The 20442-nt window shown below is 48.3% G+C and overlaps 10 protein-coding genes across 10 annotated transcripts; 5 read left to right on the top strand and 5 right to left on the bottom strand.

The window, feature by feature from the left end:
• Window positions 1–2371: 2371 nt before the first annotated feature.
• Window positions 2372–2739, bottom strand: HO173_013185 (uncharacterized protein; the record flags this gene model as incomplete). Its single annotated transcript, XM_037315009.1, has 2 exons — window positions 2372–2615; window positions 2672–2739. 2 exons carry the CDS (start codon window positions 2737–2739, stop codon window positions 2372–2374), a joined length of 312 nt encoding a protein of 103 aa, XP_037158071.1.
• A 118-nt stretch (window positions 2740–2857) lies between these two features.
• Window positions 2858–3878, bottom strand: HO173_013186 (uncharacterized protein; the record flags this gene model as incomplete). The annotated part of the gene is made up of 3 exons (XM_037315010.1): window positions 2858–2876; window positions 3246–3393; window positions 3536–3878. 3 exons carry the CDS (start codon window positions 3876–3878, stop codon window positions 2858–2860), a joined length of 510 nt encoding a protein of 169 aa, XP_037158072.1.
• A 981-nt stretch (window positions 3879–4859) lies between these two features.
• Window positions 4860–8345, top strand: HO173_013187 (uncharacterized protein; the record flags this gene model as incomplete). The annotated part of the gene is made up of 3 exons (XM_037315011.1): window positions 4860–7336; window positions 7393–7999; window positions 8055–8345. The coding sequence occupies 3 exons, from the start codon at window positions 4860–4862 to the stop codon at window positions 8343–8345; spliced, it is 3375 nt and encodes a 1124-aa protein (XP_037158073.1).
• A 41-nt stretch (window positions 8346–8386) lies between these two features.
• Window positions 8387–8608, top strand: HO173_013188 (uncharacterized protein; the record flags this gene model as incomplete). Its single annotated transcript, XM_037315012.1, has 1 exon — window positions 8387–8608. One exon carries the CDS (start codon window positions 8387–8389, stop codon window positions 8606–8608), a length of 222 nt encoding a protein of 73 aa, XP_037158074.1.
• Window positions 8609–8952: 344 nt separating this feature from the next.
• HO173_013189 (uncharacterized protein) lies at window positions 8953–9618 on the bottom strand (the record flags this gene model as incomplete). The annotated part of the gene is made up of 1 exon (XM_037315013.1): window positions 8953–9618. The coding sequence occupies one exon, from the start codon at window positions 9616–9618 to the stop codon at window positions 8953–8955; it is 666 nt and encodes a 221-aa protein (XP_037158075.1).
• Window positions 9619–9874: 256 nt separating this feature from the next.
• HO173_013190 (uncharacterized protein) lies at window positions 9875–11089 on the top strand (the record flags this gene model as incomplete). Its single annotated transcript, XM_037315014.1, has 1 exon — window positions 9875–11089. The coding sequence occupies one exon, from the start codon at window positions 9875–9877 to the stop codon at window positions 11087–11089; it is 1215 nt and encodes a 404-aa protein (XP_037158076.1).
• Window positions 11090–11428: 339 nt separating this feature from the next.
• Window positions 11429–11611, top strand: HO173_013191 (uncharacterized protein; the record flags this gene model as incomplete). Its single annotated transcript, XM_037315015.1, has 1 exon — window positions 11429–11611. One exon carries the CDS (start codon window positions 11429–11431, stop codon window positions 11609–11611), a length of 183 nt encoding a protein of 60 aa, XP_037158077.1.
• Window positions 11612–12587: 976 nt separating this feature from the next.
• HO173_013192 (uncharacterized protein) lies at window positions 12588–15845 on the top strand (the record flags this gene model as incomplete). Its single annotated transcript, XM_037315016.1, has 2 exons — window positions 12588–13467; window positions 13645–15845. The coding sequence occupies 2 exons, from the start codon at window positions 12588–12590 to the stop codon at window positions 15843–15845; spliced, it is 3081 nt and encodes a 1026-aa protein (XP_037158078.1).
• A 787-nt stretch (window positions 15846–16632) lies between these two features.
• HO173_013193 (uncharacterized protein) lies at window positions 16633–17859 on the bottom strand (the record flags this gene model as incomplete). Its single annotated transcript, XM_037315017.1, has 2 exons — window positions 16633–17514; window positions 17569–17859. 2 exons carry the CDS (start codon window positions 17857–17859, stop codon window positions 16633–16635), a joined length of 1173 nt encoding a protein of 390 aa, XP_037158079.1.
• A 1371-nt stretch (window positions 17860–19230) lies between these two features.
• Window positions 19231–19943, bottom strand: HO173_013194 (uncharacterized protein; the record flags this gene model as incomplete). Its single annotated transcript, XM_037315018.1, has 2 exons — window positions 19231–19553; window positions 19616–19943. The coding sequence occupies 2 exons, from the start codon at window positions 19941–19943 to the stop codon at window positions 19231–19233; spliced, it is 651 nt and encodes a 216-aa protein (XP_037158080.1).
• Window positions 19944–20442: the final 499 nt, after the last annotated feature.

The following is a 20442-nucleotide window of genomic DNA, read 5'->3' on the forward strand; positions in this document are numbered from 1 at the left end:
ATAGCTATTTCTTTTATTATAATTAGAGATTTATATATTTAATCTACTAATATCTATTCTCTCTTCTAAATAATTATTCTAGAAAGTATCTTATATACTCGCTTAACTACGGCCTCTTTATAAATAGCCTTAATATCTCGCTCGATAATTTATCTTAAGTAGTTATTAGTAATAGATTCTTTTATAAATCGAGCTAATAGCTATCGTATACTCTTTAAAATAATAAAAGTCTAAGTAATAAGTAGTTCTTTAAATTATTAATCGTATTTAATAATATCTTCGACTTTATAGAGAATTCTAGTAAGTATAAGAGATATAAACTTATTTAAAGTTATAGCGCGAGGTATTAGATTTCTAATTTTTTTAAATATTACTTTAGAGTTATAGAATACGAAATTAATCTTTTAAAAGGTCGAATATATAGTACTAGGCGTAAAGGTTTAAGTTTTTATTTAATTGAATATTACGAGAAAGTTAAATCTATTAAAGTCGCTACTCTTAAGATATATAGTCGAATCTATAGCCTTCGTATAATAATATTTAAATAGTTAAAAGTATCTTATATCTAATAGCTATATAATATATATAAAATATTAAAAAATATAAATAAGTCGATCTTCAATTATTAGATAAATATATAAAATTCGTAGGTGTAGTAGAATTCGAAGCCGTTTAGAATTAAGATTCTTTATTCTTTCACTTAATGATAATAAGAAAATATATTAAAATGTAGTAGTTAGTTATATACTAATCGATTATTTAAATATTTAGTAAATAAAATAATTAATATAGTATTCGAAGATAAGTCGTTTTTACTTCATTTATATAGAATATAAGTATCTTTTAGAATTATAAATAAAGATATACTTTAGTCTACGGCGCTAATATATTTCACGAATATAATATAATTACGATTATCTAAATCTATAAATTATAGAGATTTACTTTTATTTAAAGTAATAATATAATAAATAATTTTATAACTAATTCGAAAGTCAGTCTCGTTTATATTTCAAATATTCTAATATTATATACCCTTCTCTTTATAGCTCCATCGAAATTTCTTATACGCTACGCGTATACTTTTAATATTATATATATTCTTACACTTAATACTAAGAGATTTTTACTTTTATTTATAATATTTAAAGTATCGTTTTATAAATTATATAGTTTAATTTTTATTAAGTAATTTAGAGGGATAATATAAATTTAAAGCGATTTTTAGAATATATTTAATAGTATTCTAAATATAATTTAATTAAAGTAAATACTTAATATTATTTAGATAATTAATATAGTTATATAGCGACTATTTTTAAGTTATAATAAGACGTATATAGATAGATATTTAAGTACTTCTAAAAGCTTATCTTCGAAGCCGTCTTTATATTTATCGCGGTTTAAGATTATAATACTCTACGGCCGCTATAGCGCTATGAAAATAACTATTTTTATACTTATTAAATGCAGGTACCGTGAATACACATTATCGATGGGACTGGCCTCTGTATCCCGAGAATCCCTTGCGAGAATCTACTTTCGCGTGGTGGTGCAAATGGAGAGGGAATGGGGAGGGGCATCACGATAGTCGTGGGTGGTGCTCGGGAATCTTTGGACGCACAACCGCACTCTCTTCGTCTTGTGCTCAAGCGCCGAAAGGTTTTGTCAAGCTTGCCATTCGTACAGGCGCAGACTTGGTGCCCGTCCTCGCTTTCGGCGGTACGCATCTCCCAAGTCCAGATCTCCTCTCTTGAACCAGATTTTGAGTTTCGAGATATCCCTCATTGTTCCAGATCCCATCAAGCTTCGTGAGGCAATGCTGACTTTGAGAATCTACTTAGAAAATGAGTTGTATGATCAGGTGCAGCCCGAGCAGCACCCACTTATTCACAAAATCCAACTTGTGATTAAGAAAGTCTTGGGCTTTACTGTTCCCCTCTTCCATGCGCGAGGTGTATTCAATTACGACGTAGGCATGATGCCCTACCGACGGCCGCTCAACGTCGTGGTGGGCAGGCCAATCAGGTGCAGCAGGCAAGCAAGCCAGAGGAGACATATGTAGACGAGCTGCATGACGTATATGTTAAGGAGTTGGAGAGGATATGGGAGGAGTGGAAAGATGAATTTGCCAGGGAGAGAACCGGAGAGCTGCAAATCGTCGAGTGATTGAGTCTGTACAACATAGCAAAAGAGGTATTCAAGGGCTTCCTCATCTCCATATTGCCATCTTCGTGGCCTAAACCTCCAACAAGCGCTGCCTCCCTTCGTAATGTCGTTCGATATGGTACAAGCCGATGTGGCGCTAGGCCGAGTGAACGCCTCACCAGTAACACATCAAGAAATACAACGTCAACAAGCTATGGGTCCCCTAGTCTCCGTTCACACCCGTACCATCCTCCCGCCTTACGATAAATGGGGGATCTTTGCGAAAAAGGGGCCTACGCGTCTTCACCCAGCCAATGAATAGCCCGACATCCTTGACAACAGCGGAAGGAACCCCCATCTTTTGGGCCCACATTGGTAGCCAGCCTTTTGCGTCACTAGCTGTAGCCATGACCCATTCAACATTCTGGTCCGGGAGCATCTGGCAACGCTCAATGCTCGTATAGACACTGAAGGAATGTCAGCAATTGGGCTATTCATAGGGATGTTGGATTAGCAATCATACCCAAGAACCGGCTTCTTCCGCTTCACTGCGCTGTCACCTTTACGCAAATTCCTTCCATTGCTGTACATCGCCACTGTTAGACCCGAGATGTCCACTGGGATCTGTACAACAACAAAAGAGTGCTTTCCCCTTTTCGCAGTGACGACAAGGACTGGAAAGACGCGGTTGGAAAGCATAGCCGGTAGTTCATGGCACATTTCGTGGACTGCAGACAAGATAGTCAGCCAAATTTCTTCGGAGTTGCCACTTCAACTGAAACGAGAAACGCTGTGATTCTCGAGATGGCCGATGTGAAGGAAAAAGGTCGGTAGAAATAACACGCTTACTGCTCATGCTTAGGTCCCTATAATTATCAATAGCTGACCCATTCGCAATAGCTGACCCTATTTGCTCGGACCAATCAAGCACTTTATACGAATCGAAGACATCTGGCGTATACTCTCTAGTGTGGTTGTCCAGTCAGCAGTTAATCTCTCCATACGGGAAGTGGAGTCACAAAACAGGCGTCTCAAGTATGAGATGAGATTACCGATATCGTCCGAAGAAGAGGAATTTGGGGCTGGGGAAGTCCTACTGCTCATGCTTCGAATGGTCATGCCGTAAGCCGAAGTCGAACTCGTCGAGGTCTGCAGTTCCTTCGTCGCTGTGATTGGCATGGCGACTCCTCCTGGCAAACCAAGCTTCGGCAGGTTTCCTCCCATTGGACCAATTTCGCGGAATACCTACGTAGAGTCCGGAGTCAATATAGCTCCTTCGAGGGAAAGCGAGGGAAGAGATAGGTCTTGGTAGACAAAGAGAGGTTCGCTCTTGATGCACTGTGTCGTGATTCGAAATAGGCCAGAAGTTCCTTCGGGATGTACCTACTGGAATTAATCCAGGGAATAGCCTGAATCTCTGCCTCCGAAATATTTCGACTCAACAGTCTAACCTTGGCTGTGGCTGGAGCAGACTTTTTCAAATTGCCTTCTTTGAACGTGGCCGGAAGAGTATCATCCACGAATATTGTAGCCTGGTCGAAGACTTCCTCCATGAATGATATGAGATTGGGACGTTCGCTTGAGTCGACTTTGCCAGCTTGTGATGGACTGCTCTCGGCAGACCTGGTGTGTTCTGAATGAGGGATGACCAGAGATTCGAGCGCAGGGTGGGCCGGTAATTCGTTGATGTGCAGTGGAAGTAGACGTACAAGATTGCCTAATGGCGCCATTGTTGGATTCAGGAGCGCTGTTGCTTCTAGATAGTGAACAAGGCAGAGTCAAAGCAACGTATAGAATGAACTGATATTCAGCAGTAATAATGACAAGCAAAGAGGAATGTTGATACACCGTTACGACATATAATTAATGATTGAACTTTGAGCGAGTGTAGTGATGACGTACTTTAACTTGCGATGAATGTCAAACAGTCGCGGAAGTCGATGAGCAAATGATGCATTTTCTATCCTCGGGAAGCGGCGGCCCGAACCCGTTACCAAAATAAATCACTCGCTCGTAAGAGCTGGGGGGGGAAGTTGCCCTCGAGTGGTACTTTACTCCTACTCCTACTCGACAGACGTTGACCATCTCCAGCCAGACGCGCAAAATTGTACGTAATGGAGACTCGTTGAAGGAATTTGAGTCCTATCGTGTCGGTTGGGCGTACAAAGTAGCGGTACCTTGTTTATTAATCGATAGACGGCTCTGGCAAACAAATACTTGCTTAATTTTCGTATTGAAGCCCGTGGAGGCAGCGACTACACATCGCAAGCCAGTTTTCCAGTCTGGCTCCGTCGTGAAACAGTAAAAGAAAGGAATACCTAGGAAAGGAAAAGTACTCCGACACCCAAGATTCGCAAGTACCTATTTCGTTGGTCTACAAGCCTGGGCGCTTAGATTCTGATTCGTCGGCTTAGACCAGCCCCCCTCTGATTAGGTAGCGTGGCGGCTACAGCACGAGATCCTTGTTCTTTGCAGAACACTACCTCCGTACTCCGTACATAAGTAAGTATTACGACCGTGACGACCGTGACGACCGTGACGAATGAAGGCATGATATCAACAGTCCCTGCCGCTTCACCTAATTTCCACATATCACTCGTGCGTAGCAATCACCCAGACTGGCCTGCTTGACATCAATTCTTCGACAAGGCTATTTATACCCTCATTTCCTTAGGCCGACCGATTGTGCGAGCTCACTCAAGCACTAAAGCATGAGCTCCAGCGGCGTACGTCATGGCAAGCCCGGCGATGAAATGTTTCTTCAGAGACCTTTGGCCGAAGATTCGCCAACTATCGAACCATTAAGGATATACAAACGCGACTCATGCTCCCCAGAATCCGACAATCAACATCCACCTCACATACACTCCGCTGCCTTTGCTCTTCCTCCCGGCGCATCGAGCTCACCAGCTCCACTGCCCTACCCAGATGATCGTCAACGCTTCCAACCACGGCCTGCCAACGGTCGGACAACAACAAGCGAACAGGGCAGAGTCTCGCCAGCATACCCTGCTTCGCCTCCTCGCGTGGGTTTTGCAGAACCTGCAAGACCGGGTGTGCCTGAATACCCGTCTGCGCTACGCCCTCGAGGAGATGCCCAGTCAAGCTCCAGGTTGGCAGAACGAAGGGCAAACATACCGAAGCCATTGCCGGACTCACCGGGACCAGAAGCCCCAGACAAAGAAGGGCTTTTCCAGAGGCTGCCGCAGAGAGACAGAGAATCGTCAATAGCGGACGCCCGAAAACCGTCTCAGGCTGAAGTCAATCCGTACCCCGATTACTATCAGCAGTACTGGCCACCTCCAGGAGGGTCTACTTCTGGTGACTCAGCCCCATCTGGAGGCTTGAATGTTCCGAACCCTGCCGGTGTGAATAGACTGAGTTCGACTGCCTCTACGTCGACTACAAAAGCTCAGCGTGGCTCTCCACCTCCCCCCGAAACCCCGATACTACCACCAGGGGACCCGCTGGGAGGGGGTATAGAAGCGCGCTACGCTGCGGCAGGCATCGCAGGTACATCCACATTGACAAGCCTGCAAGCTCAGAATGCAGCTGCCGCACACAGAGCAGCCCAGTACCCCCAGCCTGCGAGAGCGCAAGAGTCGGCAGCACTGCAGCAGCCAGACCAGACGAGAAGGCCTTGGACACCTACAGAGCAGCCTGGAAGTCAGCCTCATGGGCCTCCGACGGTATACCAAGGCCCCGGCCAGGCCTCTGGCTCACCTCCCGTACAATCGCCGATCCCTCAAGGGCAAGTTACTTCTCCATCCTCACAAGTGGGAAGGACTACCGCCTCAGCAGCTCTGGAACAAGATTTTCAACGAATGCATGTCACATCGTCTCCTCCACCCGCTTACTCGCCAGCTGGATCCTCCGCCACTGGGACACAAGGTTATCCCAACGAGAAACATTCTCAAGCAGTTGGAGGTGACGCCGCGGGAGCGACTGTTGGAGGTGCAGCAGGAGCGGCTGCGGCGGTGAACTCTCGAGCAGAGTCCGGCAATCAAGGCCACCCAGCATTCGCCCATGATTCTCCTAGACCTCAAGTGGCAACGGCGCTACAGCCACTACAAGCAAGCACTCAAGCCTCTATACAAGTGCCGACCAAATCATCTCCTGCGCCTGCTGGTCCTGGGCCTGCTTCACCTCCACCTCTTCCAGAGGGCTGGATCCATCACCTCGATCCCAACTCAGGCCAGTATTACTACATTCATCTACCTACCCAATCTACACAGTGGGAGTTTCCCAAGGGGCCAACACCTCTCAATCTCAATGAGCCCCTGTCACCAACCGGTAGTGTCAACTTTGGAAATGCGCTTGCATCTCCAGGCCTTAGTGCGTTCAGTGGTAAGCCATTGGCATCTCCAGGATTTCAGCCATCCACACCAGGTTATCAAGATAGTATCATGAGCATGCAGTCCTCAACTCCTACCGTAGCAGGCTTTTCCGGACCTCCACCAAGTGCAGGCGTGGATATGTACAGGATTGCGCCTACTAATGGAGTTTACTTCGGGCCTTACCTAAGGTATACCAATATGGATCTACAGAGGGGCATTTGGCTGGGGTCAATATTGCTCATCACCGACGCTCCTCAACCTCCCACTATACATATCCACCAAAGCGTAGATCTCTCTCCAAACCCCCGCCAACTGAAAGCCAGTCAAATCTCCGTTCATCAGCGCTGGACTTTCTATCGGTATGATGTAGATCTACAGATGGAGGAGCATACTAGTGCAAAATGGACCTATGCCATAACTTCTCATCTTGGCTGCACAAGATATGAATTCTTAGTTGCGGGCCGTAATGAGACGAACTGGCGATTCATTGCGACTTCTGGCAACGACTTCTCGCTCAATGTCAATACCAATGAGCGAGCTCGTGTGGGTGGCATCGGTCATATGTGGAAGGACATAATGCAAAAACACGTCGAGTGCGGTGGTTTCCATACGCAGCTTGGCTTGGGCGATCAGATATATGCCGATAGAATATGGAAGGAGATTCCTTTACTGAAGCAATGGCTAGCAATGAGTGGCAAAGAGAATAGAAAGAACGCTCAGTGGACGGCCAAGCACGAAGAAGATGTCTCACATGCGTATTTCCATTATTATACCAGTCATTTCGACCAGCCATACTTGCGAGAAGCTTTTGCGCAAATACCGCACGTTTTGCAGATTGATGATCATGACATGTAGGTTCTCAAACTCGCCGTGAGCGAAAGTCGGCATGAAGACTAAAAGCTTGCAGTTTCGACGGTTTCGGATCATACCCTGAATACATGCAATTTTCTAACATGTTTAAGAATATTGGCCGAGTCGGCATAGAAATGTACTTGCTTTTCCAGCACCACACCACTCTGGAGATTCTCCGCAACGTGAGTACGGACACCGATATCTTCACCATTACTGGCACTGGTTGGCATTTCGTGAAGTACCTTGGGCCTGCAGTCGTCGTCGTGGGTCCGGACTGCCGATCTGAGAGGAATCCCCATCAGGTAATGGCTGGTCCAACGTACCAGGGCCTCTTCCCGAAAGTCGCAATGCTACCGCCTAGTGTGCAACATTGCATCTGGATGATTTCGGTACCAATCGTGTATCCAAGACTGGAAGCGGCTGAGCAGATTGCTCACACCGTTGCAACCGGTAAGAAAGCCGTGACCGGTGCCTACAACCTCTTGGGTAAAGTGACCAGCTCGGCAGCTGGAGTTGTGGGTGCTAAAGGCGTTGTCGGCTCTGGCTTTGACTCTGTGAAGAAGGCTGTCGGCAAGTCTGGTCTCATGGGCGGGATATTGAGTCCATTCGGCGACATTGACATGCTCGATGAACTGCGCGATCAATGGACGCACGAATCCAAGGTAAGCCCTGATTACTCGCCAGTCGTCGAAAGTGTCTCATGCTAACTCCCATCAGGATCTTGAACGCACTTACCTCATTCGTACCCTTCAGAGTATATCCCACCAAAAATCAATTCGTATGACTTTTCTATCAGGTGCCGTCGATTGCTGCGGTGCTGGTATTGTGCACGATCCGGCAAAACCATCTGATCACAAGACCATGTACCAACTCATATCTGCCTCTGTCGTCAACACCCCCCTCCATCTTACGTCCTCAAGCTTCTCCACGCCTCCCAGAAACCGCTATACATCCCACAGAACGGACACCGCTCGAATAATGCGCCGAGCGATACAAAGGAGGACATGATGGAAATATTCGCTGCAGAGCCAGATGGAAGACAGCGAGATATGAGGAAGCTAATGGGCAGGAGGAATTATGTGGCAATTGTGGCTTACGATCCGGAAGTTGTGACGGGGACCTTCGGACAAACGAACATGCATGGCACAGCGACTGGGAAGTTGAGCTTGGCCGTAGATTTCATGGTGCAGACCGATGCAGCGGGGATGGGGGCGGTGGGGGTGAGTAAATATGGGCCTGTCATTGTGCCTAGTTTGGAATATGGCAGATGAGGGAGAATGTCCGGTATGGCAAGCGGGTTCATTTGGATTTAGCATGCCATGATTGTTCTTTGTACGGCTTAGGTGCACGAGTACTAGTGTTGTGCAGTCACATCATGGAGCTCACAATTTGTTTACCACGTCAAGTAAAAATGGGTATAGATAGCACGAGCCATCGATAACCGGAGAGCATTTCCTTCTTCGTGAAGTATAATCACGCACCTTCTATTATGGGAAGTTTCCAGACAAGCAGAAAAATCACAGCTTGTGTTTCCTATACCCACTACTTCCTACTTGTTCTCCTCTCCTCCAATAATCTCTTCCGCCTGACCTGTAATTTTCTCCTCTCTCCACCATCAACCTTCCACCCCTCTCCTGACCTCCCACATCCCTTCCTGAACCTTGATGGTGGCCACGCTCCCACTCGTTCCCTTCACGGGCTGCACATATGGTCCCACTATCGTCCGCAAGCCAACCACTTTCATGCCATCCACTGGTTTCAGCTGCTGTAACGATAGGCTCTTCTCTATGACCTCTGGTGGCTCGTTGACGATCATCCTCTTCGTTCGTTGTAGGCCAATTGCTATGCTCGTGCTTCTGGATTTTGGAATCGCCGCTTTGGCAACGGGGAGTTCCACTACACGGAGTTCTGCCCCCCCATCCTTGACGTGCCTGAGATCTCCACCCACGCCGAAGATGCCTTTTCTGAATCTATCCCTCCACCAGAGCAGGTACCGTCGCGTTCGAGCTGGCTCAACGCCTAATTCACGAAGTTGGGTTGACGTGAGGGAAAAGAGGGATTGCCAAGTGGGTATTTTTCCGGCATGTTGTGAGAGGTTACGGCCAATGAGTTTGAGAAAGGTGGAGGCGTCTGGAACAAATGGCGTGGGTTGAGGAGTTGGGGGTTGAGAAGCGGAGGCTCGAGCGTGGAGATGGCGGAGACAGTGCGAAGGTTGGGATCTTATGAAAAAGGATTGAAGGGTTGATCGTATTAAGGGGGATGGCAGGCTTCTGACGATCATGATGGAAAGAGGCGCAATTGTATCTATATGTTGTGATTAATCGAGCTTTGAGGTTGCCAGGAGCGGAAGGATATTTCTACTACTTGCCGTTAGCGCGAAAGCGCATATCAGCACTCTATGATTGGAGTGATGAGTCGGCGGGTTTGCTACTTTTACAAAGTCAACCGCAGATACAAAGTATATGCCAATTGTGCCTTCTGAAGATCTTGCGGGGCTTTGAGAGAGTGTGATCTCAAGCCTCCCTCCAAAAGCAGCTATGGCAATGTCGCCCGTAGTCACATATGATAGTACATCCAACATCAAGGTCACTGCCACCAAAGCCAAATCTTTAGCTGTTCGCACCAACTCCATCTCGAAGCCTCAGAATGGTTCTACTTCTGAGCCAGGAAGAGGGCAGGAATTAGCAGAAAGACTGAACGATGAAACCAAACAAAAATACGTCAAGGACAAGAAGCTTGGAGAAGGCACTTACGCCATAGTTTATTTGGGACACCTGAAAGCAGACCCCTCGTCCCTATTGGCAATCAAGAAGATCAAGGTCAACACCGAGTATCGCGATGGCTTATCTATGGACGCTATCAGAGAAGTCAAGTATCTTCAAGAGCTTTCACATCCAAACATCATTGCACTGCATGCTGTCTTCTCCTCCAAAAATCAAAACCTCAACCTGGTACTTGAGTATCTACCCTTGGGAGATCTTGAAATGCTCATTAAAGACAGTGAGGGTATCCGCTACGGTACGGCTGAGGTCAAAGCTTGGATGGGCATGCTAGGTCGTGCTGTGTGGTTTTGCCATGAGAATTTCGTGCTACATCGCGATATAAAGCCCAACAATCTTCTTATAGCAGCAGACGGAGAAGTCAAGCTTGCTGATTTCGGACTGGCAAGGTCATTCTCTGACCCTTACCGGCCTATGACTTACCAGGTCATCACACGATGGTACCGACCTCCAGAGCTACTCTTTGGGGCAAGGTTCTACTCTGGTGCAGTCGATGTGTGGTCGATGGGAACAGTCTTCGCTGAACTCATATTACGCTTCCCTTTCGTTGCAGGGAACACCGACATGCACCAGCTTGAATTAATATGCAACGCAATTGGCACTCCGACAGAGGAGAATTGGCCGGGTGTGTCCAAGCTCGAAGGCTATTTGAAATACGATAAAGCTGCAACAATACCAGTGCGCGGGAAGGACTTCTATTTGTCTAAATTTGGCACGGCAGGGCCTGTGGGAGTTGATTTGTTGATGTCTATGCTTGCCTTGGATCCTCGGAAACGGTGCACGTCCCGTGAGATGCTTGAGCATAAGTGGTGGTCGAGCGAACCACGACCCACTGCGAAAGAGGATCTGCCGAAGAAGGGTGGGGGACCGGAAAGGATGGGCGAGGATCTGAAGAGGAGAGGAGGTGAGATTGAAGACGGTCGCGGTGATAGAGTGGCGAGGAAGCTTAACTTTGGTGTGGCCAAGTCATAGTTAGATCACTATCCGTTACTCTCTACGCACAGCTTCAGGCTCTCCATCATCATGCCTTTCGCCGGACCTGTTCTTGCCTTTGAGCCTGTTAAATCGAGATACGCTCAACCAGGAACTACAAGCTTAGAAAATGGCAGCTTATTCCGTTCAAATGCTTGACCGAGGTTACTCAGCACGTCGTAAACTTTCATCGCTGGATGTCGTTGAAGATTGCTATCGAAGACAAGCCCAGACCACGAAATGCAACGCCGTCATCTCAGGCAGTTTAGTTGTTCAGAAGGCCGATTTCACGAAAGTACCGAGGATTGTTTCCAAAGGCGTTAGAAGGGAGAAAGAAAAATGGGCAAGATCTTCGAAAGCAAGCGTAATCCACTACGGGCACCAACTATATTCGTTCTCATTTCTTCCTTCGTCCTGCGCAAGTCCAAGGCTGGCAAAGAAGGCATTGCATTCATGATACTCTGGGATTTCATGAGAAATGCTCGGGTGAGGAAGACCAAGGTTGTCCTCGATGTCGGATGAGTATCATCCTTCTCAATACTTCAATACCTCAATACCTTAATACTGCGGAGTACAGCAAAGGACAACGTCCGTTCAAGGGGGGTTGTGATGCACATTTGCCGTGACTGGTGTGACGGTGGCAAGCAGTCGTTATTATGTTGGCCATTGATTTTCTGCAGCAACTGCATGGTGTGATAGTGTGATGTGATGCTTCTGCCTTGAGCGAATCAAGCCCCTGTGCCCCTTTCCCCGTTGCGAGTAAGGTTGCGTAGCGCAGAGCAGGTGGAGCGCGGGGGGAGCGTTGCTGCTGCAGTGGACCCTGGTCAAGATTATTGTAGGTACCTAACTGGAGGGTACATATGTATGATAATTCTATTGATTTTGAAGTCCGTTTGTAAGTAAGTTACTTTATAGATTATTAGATTATTAGATTATCATCTTAGGCAAATAGGTACGCTGTGAGTGTGAAGTGTCCCTCTACCTTACCCTCCCCCCCCCCCAACCCTACTCTCTTTTGCTTCAACAAAATATTGAACGTCGGGAGGAATGCTGCCATCTCTGAAACATCGCGGGGTCTCAAATTTAAAAGGATTTGGGGACGTACACTTTGGAAAACCCCTACTTTGCTGGTTTGCCTTCAACCTCTCTTACTGTACTCATCTTCAATGCTGTGAAGCCAGGTCGCGTACATTCTTCTCTCCAGTCGCTGTACCATACATCCTTCGCAATTGCTGCTGCCAAGTCCCCCTGGCGACACAGGACGAATAAAAGTACGTCTACCATCCCTAGCCGTCTGTCCTCGAACAATTGGTCACCGCGACAGCACTACAATTCCTCGACTAAACCCTCTTCAGCTGACGAGGATGAGCAGCTGGCCATGGATTGACAACTCCTCACAAATAGCCCATCATCCAGGAGTCTGCGCTCTCTCGTTCGCTTTGTCCCCTCTGCCGAGAGAATACACAGTTGTTCGCAACTTCCACACATGGAGGTCAACATGACCCGACCTAATCTCCCTCCACCAACCTCTGCTCTTCCTCAATTGCCAGTCTCCAGGTTACGAACCCCTGTGACTGTGTCTGAGTCCTCTCGAGAACAAGTTGCCCCTCCAACGGCCTCTACACTCGCTCTCAAGAACCCTTCGAAGCTCGTCAAATCATCTACCTCCCCAAGCACCAGTCACGCGCCCTCTAGCCCGAAAACACCAACTCTACGGTCCGATCCCGCCAGCCAGGCTCACAGCCAAGTGGAAGGTTCGTCGACAGACAAAGAGATTCGACGCTCTGTCAGTATTGCGAATTTTCCCCAACCTCCCAAAGTCAGGAGGACTGGTCTCGACAGCAAATACTCAACGGCCACGCATTCCTTGATATCCGAAGCAACCGCACAAAGCAAAGACGGAGGTGGTACGCCGCCCGGTAGCTTGAGGATCAAAAGACTAAAAACAAAGGCGTCAACAGATGGGCTTAGTCAAATGTACAGCGGAGGGCCAACCCCTACTCTTCTGGACGGAAGTGGCGATGGTAAAGCAATATCCAGTACTTCAGAACCAAGAGTGTCAAATGATCTCGTCAGTCTGCGGTCACCGCCACACAGCCGAACTTCTTCTGCTCAAGGGTCTTACTCTACTTCAGCAACAACGTTTGAAGACACGGATGACAAGAGGGCCAGAGAAGAAAGTCACGTCAACAAAGAGGATGGAAGTAAGAGAAGGGATTCTGGCCGAAGAGAATATGAGGGGAAGGGCAATGTGATTGTTAGCGTGCGTGTACGACCCGATGCAGGTGCGGAAAAGTCGTCAGGCAAGGATTGGATGGTGGATAGCCGGCAGTCTCTCGTGGCCTACAGGGGAAGAGAGGGTGGGGATTATTACTATGGTAAGCCAGTGGAAGTTCATTGCACTACTATCAATCCCAACTTTTCAGGCAGTGCCGTTAGGATATCGCACTGGCAATCGCCAATTTCGGAGCAGAGATCAATTGTCCCTTTGTACCTGAAGATCACTTGGTTGGGTTAATTGACAGTGTTCGAGACCGCTGCTTACGTCGAAGTAGATAATGTGTTCGCGCCTTATGATCAAAATCACAAAGTTTATGATGCGTCAGCGAAACGGCTTGTACGCCGTGTAATGGAGGGCTACCATGGAACAGTGTTTGCTTACGGTATGACGGGGACTGGCAAAACCTTCTCCATGCAAGGAACCGCAACATCACCAGGAGTGATACCACTAGCTATAACCGACATATTTTCTTTCATTCGCGAAACACCGCATCGGGAATTTTTGCTACGAGTTAGCTACCTAGAAATCTATAACGAGAGGATTCATGATCTGTTGAAGCCGCCGACGGAAGCCGGCATTGGACCTGGATCGCCACAGCCAGAAGAGATCAAACTTCGTGAGGACCCAAAACGAGGGGTTTTTGCCAGTCCGTTGAAAGAAGAGATCGTGCAGAGTCCGACTCAGTTGCTTCGAGTAATTGCTCGAGGCGATCAGTCCAGGAGGACTAGAAGCACCCAATACAACGCTCAAAGCTCCCGTAGTCATGCTGTGGTTCAAATTGTTGTTGAGAGTCGGGAGCGTGCGCCGTACGGCGGGAGAGACGTGAACGACAAACGAGCCCCTCTCATGCCTGGGGGGGTTCGGGTATCCACACTGAGCATGATTGATTTGGCTGGCTCCGAGAGGGCAGCAGAAAACAAGGAGCGAAGAACTGAGGGTGCCCACATCAACAAGAGTCTGCTGACCCTCGGCACCGTCATTGCAAGGCTTTCGGGTGATAAAGACTCCAACGGCAATCCAACCGATAAAGATGGCAAACACTTGCCGTATCGAGACAGCAAACTAACTCGACTGCTGCAGCCAGCCTTGTCAGGAAACTCATTGGTCAGCATTCTCTGCACGATTCAGCTCGGGTCATTTGGGAGTGTGACCACAGCCAATGGACATACTAGTGAGACCCTGAACACTCTGAAATTTGCGGCAAGAGCGAAAAACAACATAGTCAGCCATGCAAAGAAAGCAGAGGAAGCTCTTGGCAGCGGTACGGATGCAGGAAGCAGGGTTCTCCTCGAGCGATATCGAATGGAAATACAGAGCTTACGGAACGAACTCGACAGCCAGAAAAAGGCCCAGGAAGGCAGGGAGGAAAGACCATTTGACTTTGAAGAGAAGCAGTTCGAGAGAGAAGCAGAACAGAGACGTGAGGAGCAGATGCTCGAGATGCAACTCGCAAGAACGGCTTTGAACGACCGCATCGAGCATCTCAATCGCTTGATATTGTCTTCCAAATCGTCCGGTGTCAACACAAATGGCAAGATGTCATCCCTGAGCATGCATCCATCACTTTCTTCGAACCACAGGAGTGAAATCTCCACGAAGACATTGCGGTCTCTGCGACCGTCAGGAAGCCAATCGACGCTCGGAGGAGCTGCACCGTCACTGAAACGGACAGTGTCCGCTGGATCTACCATCACAGCAGCTGGGAAAGGAAGTGAGGAGCAATACTCGCCTGTATCTTCGCTGGGCAACGAAGAAGATTTGGCAGGCGAATTTGGAGATGGTACTGCAACATCGAATGCACATATCCGCGCCCTTCAAGCGGACTTGGCCGATAAGAACAGGTACGTTTCGACTTTGGAGAAGCGCTTGCTGCAAGCCCGGCGATCGAGTCACTCCAAATCATCCGCTCTGGGTTCGCCAACCTCGCAAAAGAAACATGGCATGATCGAAGAAAATGCTAGCACAAGAGAAATCATACGAGAAAAAGATGCCGAGATTGCCGACTTGCGTGCACGACTAGATGACAAAGACCGCATGGTCAATGCTCTTCGATCTGCAGCTCGCCATCGTGATACTGCAGATTTCGTATCTGAACCTCTGTCACCCGAAATCCGCAAGGAAAGCTATCATCAAAGCAACGAGAGCAAAGATAGCGGTGGCAGTGTTAATAGCGGCGGCAATGGAATCTCCTTGACGTCCCCCGTCAGCCCCGTACAGCTGCTCTCACCTACCAGCCCCGTACAGTACAAAGAAAAGGAAAAGGCGATGAAGAGAAAGAGTATAGACGAGATGACAAAGATTCTCGATAGCATGATTAACGATCGAGTCCAGACAGGTGGATTGGTCATTGGGGCTAATGGGATGGTGAGACCTCTGCAAGAACGGAGAAAGGAGAGCTTGAGTGCGGTGCCCAGTGTTGGCGCCCTGGCTGCGACCCTGAGGCCTATCTCGACAATCTCGGAAGCCGAATCTTGACTGTGTGGGAAAAGGCGTTTGGGTTTAGGGATGTGTCCAGTTCCCCATCATATCTCTTCGGTGCTCGCCTCGGATACCCCTAGTTTTTGCTTCCATATACCCACGCGGAATGGCCTCACGCTTACGCGTTATCTTCTTATCTTTCATCGGAAGGTATGGAGGTAGTGCATGAGACACTACTGTAGTGATATTTCATGCAACAGTCCTCTCTGAAATTCTTCCCAGAGATATTTCAACAAAAAAAGTGCTGAATCACATGGCTGATAATCCATTGCCATGGCTGATAATCCATTGCCTAGAATAACGTTACCATCTGCCAGTCTGTTGCTACTGTGTCCATAGGCCACCACAGCCTGTACATAGGGCTAGTCAAGATGCTCAGCGTGTAGAAGCACTGCACGGCAGAGCCGGTGGGGGAAATGAATGATGATCACTGATCTGGGAACTTGCTGGCCGGCTCCCAATTAATCTTTTTTTAGCTAAAGAAACCAATGTAATTGTTTTGATGGTAGTCAGTGTCCGTGTTAAATGATGTTGTGCATGCTGCTGAGTGAAGAGAGGAAAGCAATCGTATGACCTGTCCAACCGGCCTTGCCTTTTCCCTCCTGGCTTCCAATTGAGATCATTCGGACCACCTTTGTCCCCGTTGAAGCTATCCTGCGGACATTGTCCGGGGGAACAGAGGCCTTGGAATAGACCAAACCTTTCCTACCGAACTCCCCTCTAAAACCCCCGAGCAAAGGCAAACCACCGTCTACGACCATGACCTCGCTGTCTCCTATACCCCTCAAGCAACTTCCAGGCCTCCATCGACCCGAAGTCTAAGCACCATGCCTTTCTGGACTTCCTTTGCGCCACTTTGGCGCTTTTCGAACCCGTAGGCATCACGTTGCGCCTCCGCCTCTTCGTCCCATAGAGCTCCGAGTATCTCCTTTCTCACCTTCCAACTCTCAACCTCCAGGATCGAGCTGTCTTTGCTCAAGCAGTGCAGACGCACCCAGCACCGTTGGATCCCCACATCTTGAAAGCCCCATAAGGGTTTGATCCACTGAGCACCAATTCCTGCCTTGTCTGCGAGATCGAACGGCGCGAACCAAAGCGGTGACTTGTTCAGCGTGAGATCGAGTGAGAGACGAGTCAATGAACTGCACTGGTCTGCGATGCGCCAGCACAAGTCTTCCCATAGCCGGTCGTGCTTGGCTTTCCACATCTGATCTTCAGTGCGGTTCGGTTCGCCGTAGGCACGATGCTTGATTCCAAGTCGCGTCAAGGCTTCCGTCGCAGTTGGGGAGAGGTTATTCAAGAAATGACGAAGGGCGCCCAGGCCATGGAAGGTGAAGGTCGACTTTGAGTAGAAGACTGAGCATGCCTCCTTATGCATTTTACTGCAGACGACGAGGAGAGCAGCAGGGCCGGGATAGATGGAACCCTCCACCAATCGTTTCTGACTAGGTACACGCCGGGAATAGTCCAGCTGACGACGGCGTCTGGCTGCACCCGATTCAAGGCGAGGTCCATATGCTCTGCCTAGCTTGGGTAGCCGATAGGTCAGACTTTTGCTCTTGTGGTTGTTGTCAACCCATCCGATCTCGTAGTACTGCTTTACGATTCCGTATTCATAAATCTTGTTTCGGAGCTCTCCAGGAAGTTCGAGGAATGGAAAATGACCCTTTGGCGCGTATCTCAGCGCACGTTTCGTATCGGGCTCACGAGGGAGACATACGAGTGGTTTCCCGGGATGATGTAGGTGTTCTGATTCCAAAAGAACGGGTTTCTGATCTTGTATCAGGCCTGGGACGATCTTTTTAGGTTGTCGACAAAGCGGCCTACGTGGATTGTCTCGGCTGCTGGGCTGCAGCGGTGGAAGACGGACGCTCGCCGTGCCAGGTGGCAGCTTGGTGCCAGAAAGAGATTTCTTCCTGTTTGCCTCTTCGATCAATTTGTAGATCTCAGCTTTCTTACCCATAAGGCCCTTTTTAGCAGCCCGGGCTGGCGTCGACTTCCTGTTTGCCATGACGTGTAAGGTGGATCACGGCCTCGTTGAGAAGTGGACGCGTCAAGTGGAAGAATGGGGCTTCGGTTGATGTTGATTTCAGCTGTGAAAGAAGAGAGGCTGGGTAAGCACAGGTGAGGAGAGCGTGAAGAATGTGGCGGTTGTAGCAGGCAGGACGTGTGATTGATGCTCAATGATAGAGGTTGCAGTCGCCTGCAAATATGAATGAGACGGTGACCTTGTGTGTCTGTTTGGTGGAGATGTCTTTGAAGGTTGGAAAAGTGGAAGGACTACTAGACAGTCGATTGGCGGATTGTGAATGGATAAGAAGCTCCTTTTTGAGAGTCACTGTGAAGACTTATGCTTATTCATAGCATGCGGCCTTTGAAAGCGGAAGGTCGAAGGTAGTTGTGGAAAAGTAGGTTGTGCAGGATAATAAGAGAGAGGGAGGGAGGGGGGAGAGAAGGTGAGAGGTGAAGGACATGAGGCAAGCAGGGAAGGGAAGATCTCCTTATTAGCTTAGCGTGTGAGCGTGAAGGGACTTGATTTTGAACAATAAGGTATGCCTTACTCTAATAAGGTAGAAGGAGAATGAGAAAATAGGAAAGAATAGGAAGATAGGAAAATCTCCGACGTATTCACTTTTCCTTTTCCTTTTCCTTTTCCTTTTCCTTTTCATTTCATTTCATTTCATTTCCATTTCATTTCCATTTCTTTCCATTTCATCTCCTTTTCCATTTCCATTTCCACTTCCATTTCCATGTCGATTTCCTTTTCCTTTTCCTTTTCATTTTGTCAATAGAAGAAGCCAGGCAATTAAAAATTCAATAGATCGCGCCAACCTCGCCTTGTATCATCCAACTCGCCAGAATGGTTGCTAAGCTATTCGTTCTTAGAGGAACACTAACGTATCAGTATATGGTGAAGCATGGAGGATAAAGTCTGCTGTATTCATTGCCGGTGATGAATGCTGAGACTCATGAATGCCCAAGCCATCATCAAACAAGACTGACATTTTCCCTCCGCGGCAGCCTGCATAACACTTGGAGCAAACCACCATTGCAACTATTTGGGACAGTCGTGTGCGTCAATATGGTACAACAGCAGGCACCGAAAGCGAGAAAAAGGTTACATCTTCTGTGCCTCAAGGCTTGACCAGCTTATTTCACTGTCATAGACCTGCCTTCCATTGTCGGTAGAGGCCAGAAGAGCAGCAGCGAGCAAAGAAGGGATGGTATTCTCGTGCATCCGGGGATAACGCTTCAACATGTCGAGAGATCGTCTATGACCACAGCTTTGATGGATAATAGGAACATGCATCGATGCAGCTCCAAGGCAGGAGCAAGGATGAAGCCTGACACCGAGCTTTTCTCCCTCCGCGATGATGCTCTTCTATTTCACAGCCATCTCGAAGCCTCTCTCTCCCATCCTCATCTTCACTTCCTCGTATATCTCGCCCGGACTTTTCACAGCCTTGATCTTCACCACCCTGTTTTCTTTCTCGAAGTAGTCCACAACTGGCATGCTCGTCTCCACAAATGTTTTGAACCGCTTCTTGATACTCTCGGCATTGTCATCAGCACGGCCGCTGGTCTTTCCTCGGTTGATGAGACGCTCGGTCATGACGTCTTCGGGGCAGTCGAAAAAGAGGGTAAATTTCGAGGGGCACACGGCTTCTTCAAAGCGGATGGCTTGGTCCATTTTGCGAGGGAAGCCTGCGCGTCGATAAGCCGTGGTTATTTCATCACCTCATGTAGACTCGACAGTGTAGACGCACCATCAATCAGGAATCGCCCCCTTCCCTTCTCCTGATCCATCATAGCATTCTCCAAAAGCTGCACTGTCACCTCCATCGGCACAATTTTTCCCTCAGCGATGTACTCCTTGATCATGCTTCCGAACTCGCTGCCTTCCCTATCTTGCTCCGCCCGTAGCAGATCTCCAGCAGAAAGGTGTGTGAAGCCATAGTCTCGGACCAAATTAGCACACTGAGTGCCTTTCCCAGCACCTGGGCCACCCAGGACGTAGATTACCGACGTTTTGTCCGGCGAGAAGGCGGGGGTAGACTTTTTGGGGGCCGAGAGGCGGGGTGAGGTGGGTGCCATGGTATGCGAGATTCGGATACTGAACCTATTTGGGTGTCACAGAGGGGCCACGGGGTTTTTGGGGCTCGCTGGCGCGGGTCTTGACCATGTAAACGTAGGCTCCTGTTCCAGCGAAGAAAATGAAGACGAATGGCCAGACCTTGAGGGTTTGATTGGGGTTTGGCCGCGAGACGTATGTCCTGCGATAGGGCAGAGTTGCTCTCGTGCGGACACGCTCCAACGGAACTGAATCTTTTAACCTTCTGGGAGGATTGTTTTGGATTGGAAACGCTTGAATGGACATGTGGAAAGGGTCAGCGATGAGTACTCGTACACCTCAAGGGAAGGAGGATGCAGAGATCAAGAGTTGTCGATCGGCATGACTTCATTTCTACTTGTACAAACGCCTTTACCCTAGCGTTATCACTTGATTAATGTTTGACAAGACGATAAGCTCTCATGCTTCCAACATGACTGTCTGCATCTATAGCCTCCAACATATTCACTCAAAGAACTAAGT

Source organism: Letharia columbiana (assembly GCF_014066305.1).
Source record: "Letharia columbiana isolate WasteWater2 chromosome Unknown xpSc0000089_s0, whole genome shotgun sequence".
NCBI lineage: Eukaryota > Fungi > Ascomycota > Lecanoromycetes > Lecanorales > Parmeliaceae > Letharia > Letharia columbiana.